Raw genomic sequence first — 16,970 nt, 5'->3', positions numbered from 1 at the left:
GCACTGGTTAAAGACATCGAGCATCTACGTTCACTCAGTTCAACACTGTGCTGCAGTCGATCCGTTTCATCAGTGTGTTCCACTGCAGTGCTTTCGTTAGCGCATCAATGCATTTCGATGGCATCAAAAAAATGGAGCACATTTTTTGCACATGGTGCACGAGTGATTCATGATGAGAAAACACCAGGGTATTTTTAACAGGAGAGCTGAATGATCTGCATCTGCAACACATAAATCAACAGTTATTAGATCAGATATCGGTCAATGATGGGTTATATAAGGACAGCTAGATGTTTAGTATCTAATGCATACACGCACTTGCGGTTAACCATTGTCTGCTCTGACTCCACACATCCAATGACAGCTCTGTTTGTTTTTTAATCTGTTATGTGTAATGGAACGAATCAAAACAACAGAATTTGATCTTTTGCCCAATGTGTTCAAAAAATATATGACGCATGATTAAAGACAATCCAAATTACAGATAGACAAAAATGTCCCCCAAGTGAGTTATAGTTTCTAATGTTCTGAACAATACTTTAAAACCGTTCTTCATTTGAAATAAACTGAACACATTTCGACACAACTGTGGAAATACTCGCTATTAAAAAGAACCAAACGAAGATGAGTGATAACATACCGCTTCAAGATTTTCTTTTATTCAAATATGCTCTTCATGATCATGATTTATATGCTCTCGTTCATTTAAATGATACAAATGAACACAACTCTTGCACGATTTCAGTAATTGCGCACTTAAACAAACCAAGTTGAATAGTAACAAACTGCATAGGTACATAGCTACAATGAACCTTTTACAGTTCTTCACTTTGGCCATGCATGAAAATCTTTTTCATAGTTTAGAAAATAATACAAATGACGCTCTTTAAAATGTTAGTGTACCTTAGATTTTAAAGACCCGCCAACATGAACACTGACGTACCATTTTGATAACATCTCCAGAAGCCACCACACATACACACAAAACATTATTTTGGAGTAAACATACAATTTCTAAAAAGGCAGTTACTTAGAAATCTCAGTGAATCTTTTCTAAAAAAAAGTGCAAATAAACTGATCCACTGCAACCATGGCATCAGTTTAGCTATAAATGATTACACAGAATTATAACTGTAATAAGAAAACAACGTAGAGAAATTCATATCATTCAGATTTTCCTTCATATGTCCTTCGTAAGGGAAAGTGAGATCTAGACCAACTTGAACTGACAGTTTCATACAGCTTTCCTTCAGTTTGATTAATGCCTCAGATAAAGTTGTACATTAATTTGCGACTGAAAATCAAAAAAATTAAGAAAACTGTTCCTGCTTTTGACTGTGCGGCCGTGGAATGCATTAAAAACACACTTCGGTGGCAAAGTATAGCTGTGAGATTACTGGATGAACAACATGACATGAAAAATCAAAAACAACACAAATGACAATATTTCCAGCAATTATTCACCTAGAAACACAACACACGTGTTGTACAAAATATAATCTGTTATGCATATTTAACAAATTCAGTCTCTGTCTGCAGAAGTTTCCTAAAAGAAGCTCAAGTCAGACCGGCGGTTCCTTCTATTAAGGAGTCTGTGGCACGTTCAGCATGTCTCAGCAGGTTGTGTTTATACAGCATTATTGAAGACAGAAGATCGACCATCTCGGAGCGTCACAGAGAAAATTCAGCCACCCAGGAATGACTGAGATACGTTCCGACAACGGGTCATCGGGGTTGTGCGTCTGCCCAGGCGCTGAGCATTTAGTGGCAGGTCCTGTCAAACTCTTCTGTACCGGGTTTGTCTGATACCATCACAGGCCTGAGGAGTGAGCGGCATAATATGGGCTGTTAACCTTAAAGGGAGAAAAGATGACATTTATGAGCGCAGTTGAATAAACCAACAGCGGTAAAAGTTACGTTTGGTCACAGACTAGCTGACATGCACTAAATGCTGTAAAAAGCTGATAAGGAATTGCTGAAGGGCCACTGTTACCACATTATTAGACCAGGATACACCAACATCCTACAGCCTGTGCGCCTGAACACCAAGATAAATTGAAAATAAACTACAAATGGATCTCTAGCCAAATGGCCTCTTTATTTTTATAACCACGATGCAGCAAACATTTAGTGAAGGTTGTGGTTTCAAGGATATACTTATGTTTTCCTCTATGCAAGGGTTCCAGAAGCGACATGTGCATCTCTTCCCGGAATTTGTTACCTTAATGTTATCTTTAGGTTAAATACAAATCAAAAACAGATTCTACTCATTTCAAGACTGCAACAATTTACGTATGGGCAAAATGAGAAAGCCAAGTACAACTGCATTAAGAACAAAGTCTTATACTGCTATTTCCAATAACGCCCATTAACTTCATGTGTAATCAAAGAATGACAGGAAATGCTTGAGTCATGGAAATCAAAAGTCACCATTTAAGGAACTACCAAAGACATGAGGTGCAAAACTATGAGTCAAGCTAAACAACATTTCAAAAAGAAGGGTTCAAAGCTTCCAGCTGAATCATACGAGACATTTCATTACAGGACGCATTTCTGGGGTGATAAAACTTTGAAATGTCTTCTAACATTTGACATATAACATTGCGCTCGGACTTCTACATTTTCAACTCCGTGAAATCTATATAAACAAAATTTTGTTTTTCAATCAGATGAAATGTCACAGTGTGCCTTTACAGATTAAAGCACAAGTACTCATGCAAATCAAATGCATGCGCACACATCCTGTTGGATAAAATGTATTCTTAATTAAGTCTGTGCACCACGACATGCACCTGCTGCGAAGAGAAAGAGCATCCATTTAACACATTAATGCCATGATCGATTCTTCACAGCTACTTCACCTTGCATCCCTCTTTGCCGTTTCATTAACATGGATCAGAAATAGCAGCCGTTTTAGCAGTTTTAGCCTTTTAGGGACAACACAAGCAAAAAAGGACTCGCCACAGTATAGAAAAAATATGGAATCAATTATGGACACAATGTAAATTAAGAATTGGGAGCATAACTGACATTACACAAATGTTTTGTTCGTGTTTTGGTAGACAAAGGCATGATCGAGAGCACTTAAAAGATAAAACGTCTTCCTAGATTAAAGGAGCGTTCAATAAAGTATCTCCATTAATGCTGTGTGCATTAGCAAAAGATGTAAAACCGAAGCCACTTGAATGCTCCACTTGTGTTTTATTATACAGTGCTGTATATTTCATCATTTTTAGATGTTGGAACAGTTATTGATGTTCAATTCTGTCTATAAGATGCGGGCAACACATTATACTGTATATATACATGGCACCATATCTGCCATCATCAAGCCTAAAATGCTTTTATACCGCCCACACTAGTGTGCAGTGGTACAAAAATGGTTAAATTAACTCAATGTTTCCTTTAAATTGTCACCCTGAACCACAAAACAAGTTGAGTCATCTTGCGAATAAACTGCTGTTTCCCATGTTGAGTCTGAGCAGAGGCAGCGGAGTTCTCAGACGGGTTCATTTCTCACTACTGAACGCTCTTCCAGTCTGAATTTCATTTCTTCCACCCATACTTAGAGTTATTTTTAACTGCTGACCCAAAGAATCTCCTCGCCACAAGCCAAACACAACCCGTCTCAAAATATAAAAGGACCTCATTAAGAACTATAAAAAACATTTTATATAGTAGCTTTAGCAAAAATAAAACAAATAGCTAAAGCTGCATTTAAAGAATACAGGGACATCCTGTTAGAGAAATGCAAGTAACCCCAATATTTTCTTTTGCATAATTTTAAGCGGATGATTTTGCATGAAATTGACACAACAATGGATTGAGAATGAACGTGACAGAGCTGAACAATTACCCTAAACAGACCCACAAATTAAGTCTTTGTGAGATCATTAAAGATGTGCTTTCTCAATTGAGACAACATTTAGTGTTTTTTTTTGTCATCTGTAAACCATAACATGTGCACGGATGATGTGTTGTTAATTTGTGATTGTACACGGGTTCACTTTAGAGTTTGCCAGAAGCCTTGAGTAAATAAAGAACCGCACCTGCGTTTCATTGAGATTTGACAAGACTGAGGTATATTACAGGCTTGAAAACTCACCCGTGTGTCATACTCCAGGACGAAAGGAGGGATGTCGATCTGTTCTGGCAAGATACAAGTGAAGAGCTGCTGCAGGTTCTCTATGTGATGGACTTTCTCTTTCAGGCGTGATACACTGAACGTTGTGAAAAACCATGTAGACACCTAACAGGAATCAGACAAAAAAGCTTTAGAAGTTGCAATCTTAAAAGTGAAAGCATTTTCTTTTTCTAAACATGTTTGAGCGGCAGAAAAGAAATAAAGTGACCTTTCCAAATGTTAATTTAATCAGCATTTCTAGATGTATTGTGACCATTCCAGTCCAGTGTCTGTGAAAAGACACTTGAAAACTGATAAAAATCAGTTTATCACCTAAAAATACATCTTTTCTGTTATTTTGCACTGTTTCTCCAGTTTTCATGTTCTGCAAATAGATTTATTTCGAATTTATTAAAATGTATTTTTTAATTTAGTTGAAATATTGTTGGTCATTTCACAAATGACATTTTTTTCCTAACTACATACCTATAAATAGTACATTCAGAAAAACAAAGTAATTTTGAAGATGTCTCTTTGTATTATATTATATGTCAAATTAAAGTGAATTAAATGTCAAAAATGATTATGTTAAAAAAGCCAGTGTTATATGATTTTAATTTTAATGTTTGGCCCAAAGACCACTGGTGACTTTACTGATTTACAGTCAAATAACGGGGCATCAATTTGTACCCTGCTAGTGCCATTTACATATAACACACTTTCAATGAAAACATTTTTGTTATATAACCCCAAACGTGTTTCATTGCTTTGGATACGACTGACATTGAAAGTCATAACCCAACAGCTGCTATAAGGCTTTGCTTAACTTCCTAAGTCGACAAGACTAGGGCGGTAAAAAACAGAAAATGAATGAAGAGATCAAATTGAAAAAAAGAGAAAATTGTTAAATGTATGCACGAATTGACTGCTACCCTATTTACGGCCAACACTACAGCCCCCAAAGCTTTTCAGCTTCGGTAACGTTTATTCAAATGACTAATCCCAAACGTGACTCGCACCTGGGAATGTCACAATGGCCGAGCATTCTCTGACTGAAATGGATGCATTTATAAACAAACAATTATCTGACACTGAATTGCAGGGGTTCTTTGGTGTTTGGAGAGCACGGAGCATAATTGTCGAATAATTTCACGAATGAAAGCAAAGCCTGGCAAAGACAACACGTACTCATAAGCACTTCAATTACCTGAATAGGTTGTGTGAACCGCTATGGTACACTTTGTGCGAACGCATTACGAATCTATTTGTGAAGCTGACGACTGTGAATTAAACCATGGGCCCGTACGAGCTCTGAAAGAAAACCTTTCATGGTGATGCTCAATTCTAGATGAACATCTAAAGTTGACTTTAATGGACTCAAATGAGAGTTGATTTACCTTGGAGCGGAACGTTGGGTGAACGAAGTAGAAAGCTCTCAGGTTTTTCTTGAACCTAAAACGCAAAGAAAAATGGATATCAACAAAATGAATGACTTGTTACACAAATAGTGAATTCCTCCAGCGCATTGGGCTTTGAAAGGATTATTGCTTTAACAATGACATTAAACCCATTAGGAAAGAAAACTAAAGCAGTTTGTGCACCAGCGTGCGATCTCTTGGGAACGAGCAAGTCTGCGTATCGAGTCCAATGGACCGGACGCGTCCAAGCCGCACGCTGCCGTCCAAAACACACAGCAATAGAGATCTAGACAACTGGCGGCCAGAAGCGGAGGGGTGTTCGAAAAGCGTGAGGGACACATTCATCAACCTCTCCTCTTTCCCACGATGTTCTGCTCCAAAACCATGAGCAGGGGTTATAGGGAGTGATAACATCATTGGCTTGCTTAGTTGTACACATGGTTGTGATTGTTTACAGAAACACCACAGAACCCCGGCGCTTCTGTCTGTGGCATTATGTTCGTAATATTAATATTATATATAATCATGTTTCTATTCTTCGTTCTCTGCCTTGGTGATACATGTTAAAAACTGATACGAGACAAGCTGGCCTTGCTTTAAGAGCTATGAGTCACCGATCTCCACAAGGTACGGAAAGTGTGAGGGACTGGACCTGGACAGCATTTCTGCTTTTTATTTCAAGACTGTGGTTTCCTCTGCCTGCACACTGAGATGTCCCCCGAACACATGACCTCACGCTCACCTCCCACGGACATGACTTTAACAAAGACTCACTCTCCTCCGCTAAGGCAGGAAAACTGCGCGGTCTGTTCAATCTAAAGGGAATTACTTAAGATGCATTTTTTATGTTATGAAATTTAGTTCCACGGCGCTACATCCATTGTTCGTAGGGCTTGTTCGTATGGTGATGGTGGCGGTTTGACCATATTCTTATTTGGCTATGCAGGAGAACACGGAAACCTCTGTTCTTCCCATTTTAACAAGGTGTCAAGGCCATTGCAATGGCTCTCAATGTTCTAACCCTTATAACCAAAATCCCCTTCGAAATTTCCCAACATGCTCCGCATGCTATAATTAATGAAATCAACATCATTTTACTTTCCAAAGAAGCAACATCACCATCTCGCACCCACTCGGAAAGCGATACTGTGGGGTGCCAAAGCAGATCAGGTAAAACGGAGTAAATGTGACTCGGCGTTGTGTGGCCGTTCTTCAAATGGTGCTTTCCAAGCTTGTCATAACCTACAACAGACAGTGAGGCAAGGTTGAGCTGCTCTTCATAAATCCTCAAGATGCTGTCAAAGAACCGGAACACCAAGTCACAGACTTTCACAAACGATTAGCATATCACATGTGATCTTTTTTTTGGCTAGGTTTGGTTTAGGGAGATAGTGTTGTTTGGCAAAAGCAGATCATAAATCTAATGATTTACTGTGCAAAGCATTTATATGAAATTTCCCATGTGTGTCAGAGATTTATGCGCTCACAGACTATAACTGGGTGAAGTCATCGTTGTAAGGTCGGAGAGAAGAAATGTGGGTGGTTTGCAGTTTCGCTGTGACGAAACAGAAATTGTTCTTACTTGGCATCCACGATGTCATAGAGCTTCTTGAGGAAGTCTGTGTCCAAGTGATTGTGTTCACCGGTGAGCGTGTGGAAATACACCATCACGTACTCCTTCACTGTGATATGGTCCATTACATGGATGAAATATAGTAAGGCCTAACAAACAAACAGAATAAATATATGAATGATCAATCCAGATGTTTTTTGTTACATATTGCTCAAAACATGTTTTCAATGCTTATTCAGGTAAATCTTGTGAAAATGTATAACATTTGTGGCTAAATCTGAGGATTAATGTTAATATGTTTGTCACGAAAGTCTGAATAAGACAAAACAGACGAAGAGGAGCATTCTCATGAAACCACTGAAACATCACGGCAGTGATGATTTAAAAAATAAAACTTAATTCAGCAACACAAAAATTATCATTCTGCTCTTTACCTCACACAAAGAATCACTTAACAAAGGAATTCATTATTTTTGTATGTTCTGCTGAAAATCTCATTAAGTAACACATCCAGCTATGCCTGAGTGCATATTATGTTTTAATTTACCTGGTACAAAGCATCACTTAAACATAGGAATCAATTATTGTGTATTTTCAGCTGAAAAACTCATTACCGTAACACATTCAGCCGTCTAAATACATTAATTAAAATTAAAACATTATGTAAGAAATGTAGAGTAAAATATTTTGAAGAAAGAAATTTCTTTATTACTCTTTTACTTTGAGAAATATATTCTACTGTTTACACAAAGATACAGTATTGGTTATCATTTCCGAAACAGGTATTTTCAACATTTCAACATTTTTTAATGTATCATTTTCTATAAAATATACTCTATTAATGTGTAACTAAGTAAGATTAATAAAAAGTTGATATCATAGCTTATTTTTTAACAAACTATGCTATGAACATTTTGGGGCTGTTGCGTTAATGAGATTTTTCAGGTCTTTTAACAAAAATGCTTAAAAACATGTGCAGGTTTTGAAATTGGTGTTTTCAAAGATGACAGAGCTTCTTTTACTGTCTGAAAGGCCAATTTGTTGATGAAAGTATCTTTTCAATAAAATATTACTGCCATTTTTGCAATGATACCATGTATTGTATGGTGTATCCTCTGTATTTTATCTTCAATCTCTTCTCTGTATTTAATCAATACATTTAATATTTTCCTCTTTTTATGATTTCTTTTTTGTGTAAAGCTGCTTTGAAATGATGCTATATTCTATAAATGTGTATTTACTTTTATACCTTTTCCATATCAATGATTGTAACCGGAATATTCCTGCCGACAACAACCATGACCGTCCTGCCACATCTATCAACACCTGAATGTGAGAAAGAAAGCATCATGGCACACCTGGATTGTATCGAGACATTTTCATCCAAACCCACTGGAGAAGAGTGCACAGCATACTGTCTGACAATGTGTCCAGGGTTTGAGGTTGGGTCAGGATAAAGGGGTCAGCTGCCTGTCAGCAACATGCTTTGCACTTTTCTCCAAATGCATTTCCTTATTCAACATCAAACAGCATGTGTGATGAACTCATTAGATGTTTCAACCTCACCCTGTTTAATGAAGTCGTCTTGCAAATATGTAACAGTAGGCTATATCTCTTTTGTACCATATTACAAGAAACATCTGAATGAACGTTTTATTTTTTTCATCCTCACGTGGCACATTGGTGCACAGCTGAAGAAAGTCTGCTCCCATTGGCTAAAAAATACACAATGTGATTTATATTCAACATTGGTTATTTATTAAATGAAGATTAATTAAAAGATTTACTGTAGCTCCAATAATAACCCAGCTTATGGTGCACATAACGCGTATCCATTAAGATCAAAAGGACACAAGCTTTCCAAAAACTATGCAACAACAAGAGGTTGAAGATACAGCAACCATTATCGCAGTGTCTATTTTTTATCCCGAAACAAGAGAAACGGATTACAGAACCCCCTGATGTTCAGCTCAATGAGGCAGAACAAAGGTTTCCTGCCCAGAGTGCAAACACACAGATGAAGAAAGCACAAAGTCCACATGTGCACAAAAAAATACAGTTTTGACAAAGACTAAATGTGAGCATGTGTTGAAAACATGTTAGGGATAAAACAGACGTCACACTGCTACATACAAGAACACAGAACAACACTGACCGGTTTGATATAATGCTTTTAATGCTGCTATGTCTGAGAGATCCTCTGCCCGTGCTCTGCACAGCCATCGGCTATAGCTTAAGAAAAATAGAGAGAAAACAAATAAGACACCAGACAGTAATGTAAAGAATATGTATTCAATCTAAACGCCAAATTGTACACTAGTTTCTGTAATAAACATATATTAATTCATGGAAATAAATTTTCTTGTTTGTTATAGACTGTTTCATCAGACGCACGCGCCTGGCCCAGAGTTAACTTCCGGTCTGTGTTTGTTGATCGGTCTGGCTAGTTGCTAATAATATAACGATTTATATTTGATTTCATTTATATAAAAATGTTATTGTATTGTTTAACAATAGCATTAAATAAACCCTTTGTTGAATTTTATTGTATATTCATTTTATTAAATAAACAATTCGACGTAAGCCAAGTAAAAGTTCTTCTGATAACCTAAATAATACTGACTTTTAACTTGCTAGCTAATGTAATTTACTAGTTAAATCTTTTGCTTGTGAATCTTCAGGGACTCTATTCACCACAAAACTGTGCATGTGTTGTAACGTGCTATAACAGTCTATAGTAAAGTTTGTAAAAAGATCAAATAAAAATTGCCCATAAAATGATTAGTTATCACAGTTTACAATTTATGATGAAATACCATTTAGTTACTAAAAGAAAAGTGTTGTAAACACACTTTATTGTAAGGAGATACCATATTAAGCAATGAATTCCCAAGTAGCGTAAAGAATAGTTACATTCATTATGGGAAATGTTTTATTTGTGGAACAGTCGACAGTCTCATAAGACAACTAGAATTCTTACTTCCTTTGGTGCTGTTTCTGCTGGGCCGCCTCAGACATTTGGCCCTGAAGGATGATTTTCCTCTGCTTATCCACATCTCCTTCCATGCGAGCAAATGCGTGATTTCCCACAAGCCCCAGGTCTGATTCCAGTGAGTCATCTCCAGAGTCCTCTACAGATGACAGGAACATCACTTTTTCGTACGGATTAACATGTATTATAACTCTAAACAAAGCTCTGGATATGAGAAGAAAACCAAAATGCAACCGCTCGGGCACAAATGCATTTCGCTGCGATGAACAGTACAGTCTACTCTCACATGCTTGGAATGAACATTGGCAGGTTCAGACAGCAATATGGTCTGACCTCCAACCTCAGCGCTGTGTGATGTACAGCCAGACATGGATCAAATCATCTATCCTGTTATTTCTGCTTACAATTTTATGCCAGATCTCTAGTATTGACCATATCTGAATATAAATAAAAGGAAAGTGATGTCCAAACAGGCAAACCAACTTTCTTTATTTACTCCTTATTAGCTCAGCCCCATACTTCAGCTTCAGCCAGCGCTCACGAAGGAAAGTGAAACAACTAAACAAGTTTATTATAGGCAAAAAGAGAGCTGCCCGCAGGACACATTAAAGTGGAGTGTGCCATTACAAACACTCGGTTACACACAGCTGTTTCCTAAAGGTTATCTTAGGTCAGAGAAGATACTGTTGGTGTTATAAATGCAACACAAGGCACTTATACAACCCACCTCAGAGAATACTGGAAGCACCACGGTTCGCTCGGTCTAGTAATTCTGAAATGTATCTGGACTACAGGAGAATGTTAGCGTCATGAACGATAACGTGTTGGAAAAAGACATGAGGAGAAGCAATGCTATGCTGGCAAGTTCAATCGACAAACAGTGTTTGAACAAACATGATGTGTTTGATTAATTCTAACCAAATACAAAATTGACTGTAAATATGACTGCGCAAATAGGTCCATGACGAAGAAAATCCTTAGCGTCATATCACACAAACCAAAAGTATCATGATACCAAGGTCTGATCAAATGGTTTAGAACAGCAAGAGCACAAATATATATGTGCAAGACATTCTCAGTAGGCCCGATGTCAACATGCAGTCACACGTCTGAAGTTCATTTAATACCGTCAGTCCACAGGAATAATAGATCATTTAATTGTGGCGTGAATAAACACAAAGGAAGATATTTTGAGAAATGTCTCTGTGGTTTCGTGTCTATACGATGGAAGTCAATGGGGCACATAGTAAGTTGTTTGGTTACCAATGTTCTTTAAAATTGCTTCTTTTGTGTTCAGCAGAAGTCATACAGGTTTGAAAAGACACGAGTAAAGTAAATGACAAAAAAATATTTTTTTTTAGAGTGAACTATACCTTTAAGAACAGAAATGAAAGGAACAGTTCAACCACAAATACAAATTCTGACTTAATTTACTCAAGTTGTTTCAAATCGGTGTAAATGTATTTGTTCTGATGAACACAGAGAAAGATATTTGGATGGAGGAATGCTTGTAACAAAAAAGAAGTGTCTGTTGAACACGGTTGAATGTAGGAAAGCAGTACTGCGTCACTTTTGACTACCATTGTAATTGTTCCTACTATGGTAGTCCATGGTGGCCAAGAACTGTTCGGTTACGTTGTGATAAATGAGAAATATGAATGACCTGAACTTGCAAAGAGTTTTAGTAGTTGGACATTGGGCTGCCCTTCTATATCATGGATTCAAGCGTTCAGAGGCAGGCAGGGAAGCGCAGTGTTTATTGATACGGGTCCTGGCTTATGCTCGGTGTATTTGAGTTGGATCAACAGCTCTAGTGAGAGGTGATCACCTTAACACGGCCAGATCGCGGTCCAAACGATTTAGGCTTTAAGTAACGGCAGGCCAACAAATATACAAGTTCAATCTCTCACTAACAAATAAATATACAGATGCGCTCTGAATGCCATGGCAAGCAGAAGATCCAAATGTACTTTCATACTCATACAGGCCTGTTCAACCCAGTGCTTATACAGGGGCAAAGATAGCCAAACCTAAACCCCCTTTGTGATGACAATGCAGGAAGTAATTAAAACATTTAATGAAATCCTTTGAAGACGTGTCAACTGCAGTTTCTGTTCTATAAGTCAAAATGCTTCCCAAATGGATGAACTGCTATTTGGCTGAGGGCTGTTTCAAGTGAGGTTTTCAAGACAGAATTACATCCACTGAAAAAGAGATCAGATGTGCATTATATTGAGCTCACCCTCCAGATTTCCCGGCTTTTCAGCAATGCGTATCTGTCTCTCTGGGACCACGGGCTCGCCCTCAGCATTGCCGATGTCCGCGGGCAGGAAAGGAAGACTGGTCATCTCCTCTTTCTTTGAGCGTGGGAAATACAGCGGCATTAACTTCAAATACACGGGCTGAAAAACAGACGTATGAATTACTTAATGTGATCGTGAGGATTTAATGGGATAGATCACCCAAAGATTTTAATTCTGTCTTTATTTACTCACCCTCAGATTGTTCCAAACTTTTAAACATTTCTTTGTTCTGCTAAACACAAAGGAAGATATTTGGAAGAAAGTCAGTAACCTCATCTCATCCCCCATTGACTCCTATAGTATTTATTTTCTCTACTATGGCAGTAAATGGGGGATGAGATCTGCTCGGTTACTGATATTCTTCCAAATATGTTCCTTTGTGTTTGGCAGAACAAAGAAATGTATACAGGTTTGGAACGATCTGAGGGTGAGTAAATAAAGACAGAATTTTAGTTTTTGGGCTAAACTATCACTTTAATGCACATCCAGGGTCAATGCAGCATTGACCAACTTCTTGCCCAGTCTGGTTTTGGTTTAATATTTCTGTCTCCTAACTTTATTATATTTTACAAGGAATATTACTGTAGCTCATCCTCAGCTTAAAAACAACTCAGTTTCAGCCACAAACACAACAAAATTGATCTTTAGGGAAAAACAGAGGAGTTTTTCTCTACACATGGTAGAGTTACAGGATGGAAGCTGCTGCGTAAACCGTGTAACGAAACTGCAAACGAACCTCCTCCACATCTGTAACAGCAAACACCACAGTCTCGATGTTCTCACCGTGGTTCTCCAGAAATCTACGAACAGTCCCTGAAAAGACAGAAAGTAAGGAGAACACCTTCTGATGAGTGAAAAGTGAATATGTGGGAATCCCTGTGTGGTTCACCAGAAAGGATAGATCTGCACATGTGCTTGACTCACAGCACAAGATTAAAGATGAGAAAAAGGAAATTACTTAATGCAATATGCGTGGCGTCCTCCAGTGGATATGCCCTTTTTACTGTGTTGACCACACAAAAGCTTACAGACACCATGCCATGTTCTCTGTGGACAGAAACACAACACGAAATACTGTAATTGAATATATGTAAATCCTTTAAGGATGTACGAGAGGAAATGAATGAGAAAGAAGGTTTTCATATAGCAACAGACAGTAGTTTGTTTGGTGACATAACTGAATATCAAAACCACTTGCTGACACACCCAGTAAACTCAAATGACAGATAAATGGGCATGTATTTTTACAGTAAGTACATAACAAATAAGGATACCATAGGGCTATCTTATTTGGACAATCTCCTATCATTCCCTTTCCTCCCAGTTTAAAGCTACGGATTTCCAACAAACCATCCACAAGGTCTTTCCAAAACAAATTCTTAGACATCACCATTAATAATCATCAGACACTGCGCATAAGCGTTCTTGTTATTTTACAAATGTTTTGGTTGCTATGGGAATTGCTAAACCAATCGGGTGTTAAGCCAACCTGAACGGCTTTAATATATGTGATCTGAACTTGTGACTGATAAGAAAATTAGCATCCAGTGCAACAATCTTCCGCAAGTCCATCTTACTTGGCGAGTTGCATGCCATTTCTGTAGCAGCTGTACAGAGAACTCTCTGCAGCTGTCCTGTACTTGGCTTTATATTTGGGCCCAACGGTATGAATGATGAAGCGTGCCGCCAAGTTAAAGCCCTCTGTCATTTTTGCCTCACCCGTCCGACATCCTGGAATAACATACACACACCCACGTCGTGAAACTCGGCAAACAAAATGACGATAACATCTGCTCCAAAACTCAGAACAGGAAACAGGAATTAACTTATAGTATTATGAATAGTTTACAATTAGTTAGGATATAGTCCTCTGTATGGTAGCCAGCTAGTGCCCTCTACCTTTCAGTTTGAGTAGTTCGTCCTTGAGCTCAGGCCCGGCGTATCTGTGAATGCTGTCTGATACTGGGTTCTTGTCTGTTAGCATCTCATTGCTTGTATTGACGATTGCAGTACAGTTTAAAAGTGCCACATCTCCATTACTGTAAAATAAAGGAATAATGTAACTCTATATATGAGATACATAGAACATCATATAAGGTATAAAAGTGGCTTAAGAACAAATAGAGAACGTTTCATTTAGTATAATACACTTCATACTTTTTTTCTATACGAACACATCTTTAACGTTATGGCTACAAGAAAGCTATAGGATATGTCCATTATTGTGACATAAATAAATCCCACAACATAAATCCTGAGGCACAACTCTTTATGTATTGCTGAATTCAATTCCTCCTTAAATTTTTGGAGAAGAAAATCATTTCTGTACAATGTTTTTTCTCTTTTATATAACAGAGAAACCATGAGTTCAAATCCCTGCCCTTAGACACTGTCAGACTCGGAAAGCAGCCATACAGACATCCTTAACAGTGAAATTCGACTGTGATATAAAGTGGATTTGTATACACGAGGGAATAACTAAATGGGGCATAAATAGAATAATCGTGCATGAGATTCTGCTTGCAAGGGGTGTTAAATGTTTATGGAAATCATACACAGCGCATGCCCTTACAGTTCAGTGCATCACAATTCAGTGTGCGTATAAATGTATGAAGGATGACTAAGCAGAATTCATTGCAATTTTTACACCGCCATTTGACCTGTCTGTTATATTTTAAAGTATATCTTTAACAAAAGTAAACCGAGCAAATCTGAAATTGTAATTGTAAGGATCTTAAGACTATTAAGGCTTAAATAACTGCAGAAAATAGTAGAGAAGCCGTCAAGTAAAGAAGACTCACAAGAGAACAATCTTGCTGTTGATGTCTTGTCTAAAAGCAAAAGGCGATGTTAAAGAATTTATCTGATTGGTCAAATTGCAATCATCCTCTGTAAAACAGTTTTCTCCCTCCTCCTCATCCTGGACTCCCTGAGGCTGGTCCCACGTGGGGAGGCTCTGGACATCCACAAACTGAGAACGAGCTCCCAAGGGATCCATGTTGTGTTTTAGATGTAATCTAAAAAAAGACAGGGTGAAGGTTTAAAAAACAAAGGGGTATAGATAGTATAGATGTAGTGAGTCAGATCAACACAACCGCACAATGTAAGGCGTATACATCAGATTAAACATGTCAGCAGTTACAATGACAGCCTGCAGTGAATTGTAGAAAGAAACTACCATGTTGAAAAGGAAAATCTTCAGTTGATATAAATGTAATCGAGTGAATGAACTCTGTAAACTTTTTTTTTACACGATTTTAATATATTATGAGACTTTTGCATGAATGCATTAAAATCTCCTAACACAAGCTTTACAGAAAATGTGACTGCAATTATTAAAGTTCAATTCAAAGATCTGAGAAATTGTGTTTTTATAAAAGTGACTGACTTTAAAACAAAACAGAGAAACTTTATCAGTCCAACCAGACAGAACTCCATTAACAGATAAGATATTCAGTAGAAACAAACTGTTGGTGTAAAGGTCGAGTCCCCAAATTAGTTTTAAACAACAACATGTTGGTAAAGGTATATAAATGCTTCACCTCAATTATTATATGTGACCCAGGATCACAAAACCAGTAGCACAGGAATATTTGTGGCAAAGGCCAACAAAACATTTTAGGCCTATGGGTGAAAATCATCGTTTTTTTAGGCCAAAAATCATAAGGATATTAAGTAAAGATCATGTTCCATGAAGATATTTTGTTAATGTCCCATGCCATGCTATGGACTTCATTTGGACAAAGGATTTTCTCAGAATTAAGATTTTTTTGCACTCTCAGATTCCAGAGTTTTAAAACTATGATATATAATATATTAAAATAAAATATATATTAAAATAAGTTTTCACATACACATATACACACACACGCACAGCGAACTATACAAATTTCAGCCACACCGTGTCTATGTCAACATGTGCAAAAATGAAACCAATAACAACTGCCATCAATGACAACTATCATAAACCTACCAGATGATCTCGTCCACTGGTGCTGCTTATCTGTCTAATACATCAGAAGACAAGTAGGAAAATATATTCGCTTTAAAGAGAGGGAAGAGATCACGTCTGTATTCCCAAACTTCCGCTTTTAAATGGACCATTGGTTAAAAAGTGATTTTAGTTGCTTGTGGTCAACACATCTTGTTTGCAACACTCAGTCAGCTTCCTGATCAGCTGATTCACGAGGGCTAAAATCATCACGTCCGGTTTTCCTTTAAGGGACAGTCAATATGGAGTCGCGTTGTGTTGAAAGCGCACACTCTTTTTAGGTCCATCCTATATTTTATCAGACGTTCTGCTTTAGCAATTTAAATAAGTTGTATGCAAAGCTAACATAATATTAAATAGCAACAATTTTACAATTATTTTTATTTTAAACACATCAATGCACGTCCTCTGCCTCATGAACGGCGACATGACTTCACAGACCAAAGCAATCGATAGTACGTAAACAATGGACAGGGGAAGATAAATAAATATGATATGCACTGGAAATAATAAATTAAAATTGTATAATATGTTTGTAACACGAAATTGATACAAATGACAAGAGAGAAA

The 16,970-nt window shown here is 37.5% G+C and overlaps 1 protein-coding gene across 2 annotated transcripts; it reads right to left on the bottom strand.

Moving 5' to 3' along the window:
- Nucleotides 1–166: 166 nt before the first annotated feature.
- gdap2 (ganglioside induced differentiation associated protein 2) lies at nucleotides 167–16,617 on the bottom strand. Of its 2 annotated transcripts, none has more exons than XM_079464876.1 (14): nucleotides 16,383–16,617; nucleotides 15,211–15,426; nucleotides 14,309–14,448; nucleotides 13,987–14,140; nucleotides 13,368–13,456; nucleotides 13,146–13,222; nucleotides 12,349–12,508; nucleotides 10,095–10,245; nucleotides 9,270–9,346; nucleotides 8,364–8,440; nucleotides 7,124–7,263; nucleotides 5,521–5,575; nucleotides 4,106–4,249; nucleotides 167–221 (listed from the first exon to the last, which is right to left on the bottom strand). In XM_079464876.1, the coding sequence occupies exons 2-14, from the start codon at nucleotides 15,405–15,407 to the stop codon at nucleotides 195–197; spliced, it is 1,488 nt and encodes a 495-aa protein (XP_079321002.1). In that variant the 5' UTR covers nucleotides 15,408–15,426; nucleotides 16,383–16,617; the 3' UTR covers nucleotides 167–194. The 2 variants fall into 2 exon arrangements, with proteins under 2 accessions (XP_079321002.1, XP_079321001.1); XM_079464875.1 differs by lacking the exon at nucleotides 167–221 and adding an exon at nucleotides 621–1,853.
- Nucleotides 16,618–16,970: the final 353 nt, after the last annotated feature.

This window comes from Barbatula barbatula (assembly GCF_947034865.1).
Source record: "Barbatula barbatula genome assembly, chromosome: 9".
Lineage (NCBI taxonomy): Eukaryota > Metazoa > Chordata > Actinopteri > Cypriniformes > Nemacheilidae > Barbatula > Barbatula barbatula.
This window is presented reverse-complemented; position numbering and strand designations above follow the sequence as displayed.

Excerpts from the sequence above, each read along its gene's own strand:
- gdap2 (XM_079464875.1), bottom strand. The coding sequence starts at position 15,407 with ATGGATCCCTTGGGAGCTCGTTCTCAGTTTGTGGATGTCCAGAGCCTC. Across the intron at positions 10,246-12,348 it reads AAAGCCGGGAAATCTGGAGG|AGGACTCTGGAGATGACTCA; the intron begins GTGAGCTCAATA and ends TGTCATCTGTAG. Across the intron at positions 5,576-7,123 it reads TATGACATCGTGGATGCCAA|GTTCAAGAAAAACCTGAGAG; the intron begins GTAAGAACAATT and ends TTTGCGTTTTAG.